The 2,500-nt window shown below is 36.5% G+C and overlaps 1 protein-coding gene across 2 annotated transcripts in view; it reads right to left on the bottom strand.

Moving 5' to 3' along the window:
• LOC120562387 overlaps window positions 1-2,303 on the bottom strand; it is a 10,909-nt gene extending 8,606 nt beyond the window's left edge. For both annotated transcript variants that reach the window (XR_005639770.1, XM_039806100.1), the window contains exons 1-6: window positions 2,018-2,303; window positions 1,623-1,880; window positions 1,450-1,488; window positions 564-656; window positions 437-465; window positions 89-145 (exon numbers count right to left, since the gene is read on the bottom strand). Coding sequence is in view for 1 of the 2 variants with exons in the window: in XM_039806100.1 (XP_039662034.1) it covers window positions 89-145; window positions 437-465; window positions 564-656; window positions 1,450-1,488; window positions 1,623-1,880; window positions 2,018-2,129 (588 nt within the window). In the remaining variant the exon portion in view is untranslated. The remainder of the gene's footprint in view (window positions 1-88; window positions 146-436; window positions 466-563; window positions 657-1,449; window positions 1,489-1,622; window positions 1,881-2,017) is intronic.
• Window positions 2,304-2,500: the final 197 nt, after the last annotated feature.

Here is a 2,500-nt window from a genome sequence, read left to right as displayed (position 1 = left end):
GTGTGTGTGTGTGTGTGTGTGTGTGTGTGTGTGTGTGTGTGTGTGTGTGTGTGTGTGTGTGTGTGTGTGTGTGTGTGTGTGATCTCACCATGTCCTGACTGGTTTCTGGAGCAGACTGATTCTCTGCAGGGTTCAAACTCAGTCCCTGGACAAACACAGACTAGTTAAGGTTTTCCATACACATCTATTGATAATTATTATATTATATACTGTGTGATATGCTGTAAATGAACATCTACTTTTTCTGATTTTTCCCTGAATGTTCCTCTCAAGCTAAATTCTAAATTTGATATTGAATTGCAAGGTCATTTTGGAGACCTTTGCTGCTGCAACTGGTTTATGTCCATACAACACAGTAAACTGAATAACTACCACAAACACTGTTTTTAAAAGTCATAACTCTGTACAAATATGATTATTAAGTTTTAAAACTCACAATATTTTCATTCGTCTGTGTTTTGTTACCTGGAAACACAAAGAGAGTTGACTTTAGCTTCCATGGTCAAATTCCCGGTTTATTAAAACCCTTTTGTTAAAAAAGTTGAATCTGTGATTGTTCTCACTTTTAGTTTTCTTCCGTCTGATGACTACCACAATGATGATTGCTGCTAAGAGTGCTGTTACTCCCACAGCAACACCCATGTACACCAACCGATCTGGAAGGAGATTAAAATCATTTTGGTTACAGCTTCATGTTGGGTTAAAAATAACAACTACAATATTACTATATGTGCTTTTTGTAAACGTTTTGAAACATACTTTGCGAAGTAAATCTGTGTCTGTTGGTAGAAATCTGCATCTCTTAGTTAACACACCTCACATCACGTCTACATCGACTGAATCTTTGAATCTCGTTCATAACTGTATCTTTAAACAATTTAACCATCTAATGAACCCGTTGCTACATCATCTTGATTATGGTTTAAGAAAATTCACCAACCTCTAATGAAACGCTTCAAAATAAATGCTTACTTTTAACTGTGATTTCTTCTATACCACATTACAAGGGATTAAAAAATACCAACAGCAAGGCAAGGTTGGAGACTTGTGTAGATAATTCATACTTCAGGCTTTATAAGGATCAAGAGAGAGAAAGAAAGAAAGAGAGAGAGCGAGAGAGAGAGCGAGAGCTCATGTGTTTTTCATGTGTTTTGTTTGTTTATTTTCTTTATTTCATTTGACACTTTTTTAGTTGTTTGGTTTGTTTTGTTTGATTTTATATTGATGTTGTTTTCACGTTTTTCTTTTTGTTGTTAAATGTATATATTTTAGTTTACTCAATAGATTGTTTGTATGTATTTCTTCTCATCTTATTATCCCTGATGCTTTGGCAATATTGTTATTTCTGACATTCATGCCAATAAAGCAATTTGAATTGAGAGAGACAGAGAGAGAAGAGAGGAGAGAGAGAGAGAGAGAGAGAGAGAGAGTATGATGTTAAGTAACTACCTGGTGTTGGTGTGTTATCTGTTCCCACTGTTGTGTTTCCTTTTAATTTTTTTATAAAACAACAAAACACAACACATGGTGTTAAAATACTTCATATTTACAATCTGAAGAGACTATACAAGAAAGAATAATCATCTTAAAAGTTAAAATGCATCAAATAAAACCAACTGTACCTGTTTTCTTACAAGAGGACTGGGGGCCGACATTACACAGCAGCGTGTTTCCATTCTTCTTATCTGTCACGTTACACTTCAGTAACTTCTGATTAAGATGAGGAGGAAATGACACACTGGCTGAACAGGTATGAGATGGTATCTCCACGACATTCTCATTCCCCTCATAGAGCCACTTCACTGTGTGATCACACCCAGCATATGTCAACACAGAGCAGATCAAGGTGACTGTATCATCAGTGTTCTTCTGTTCTTCCACTGGTGAAGATGGAGATATTGAGAGAGAAAGACAACAAGAGTTAAATTAACTTCATCACTGTAATCATAATTATTGTAATGTTTCAGTATATTGTTCTAACAAGACAGTTAGTAAACATTATGATGTAAATACTCACTGTTGACAACAGACAGATGAACCACAGCATCTGGACCTTGTTGTGGTCCTCCTGATTTGTTGAACTGTCTGCAGGTGTAACGACCAACATCCTCCTCTGTGACATTCTTCATAACCAGAGAACATTTCTCTGTAACACTCAGTCTGTCTGATTTAGCTCTGGGAATCCATCTTTAATCTGTCCATGACCAACCAGCTCTACTGCTGCTTCCCCTTTATGACTCCAAAGCCAAGTAGTGCTACTACATTTGTCCTGAATGATCACATATTCACAAGGCAGCGTGACTTCATCTCCAGCTCTGACAGTAGGTGAAGGGGGTTTTGTCCAGCTACTGCTGTTGAAGATGAGACAAACATAACTGAGATAAGAATTTGGCATTTATGTTTATAGTTAGTTATGTGAGAGGATGAACATTAATTACAACAGAGATCAGCAAACTTGCCTTAATCAAAATCCGCTCAATTCACCATATTCAAAACAAAC

Source organism: Perca fluviatilis, chromosome 7 (genome assembly GCF_010015445.1).
Source record: "Perca fluviatilis chromosome 7, GENO_Pfluv_1.0, whole genome shotgun sequence".
Lineage (NCBI taxonomy): Eukaryota > Metazoa > Chordata > Actinopteri > Perciformes > Percidae > Perca > Perca fluviatilis.
Note: the sequence above shows the minus strand (reverse complement) of the source record. Positions and strands in the feature narration are given on the sequence as shown.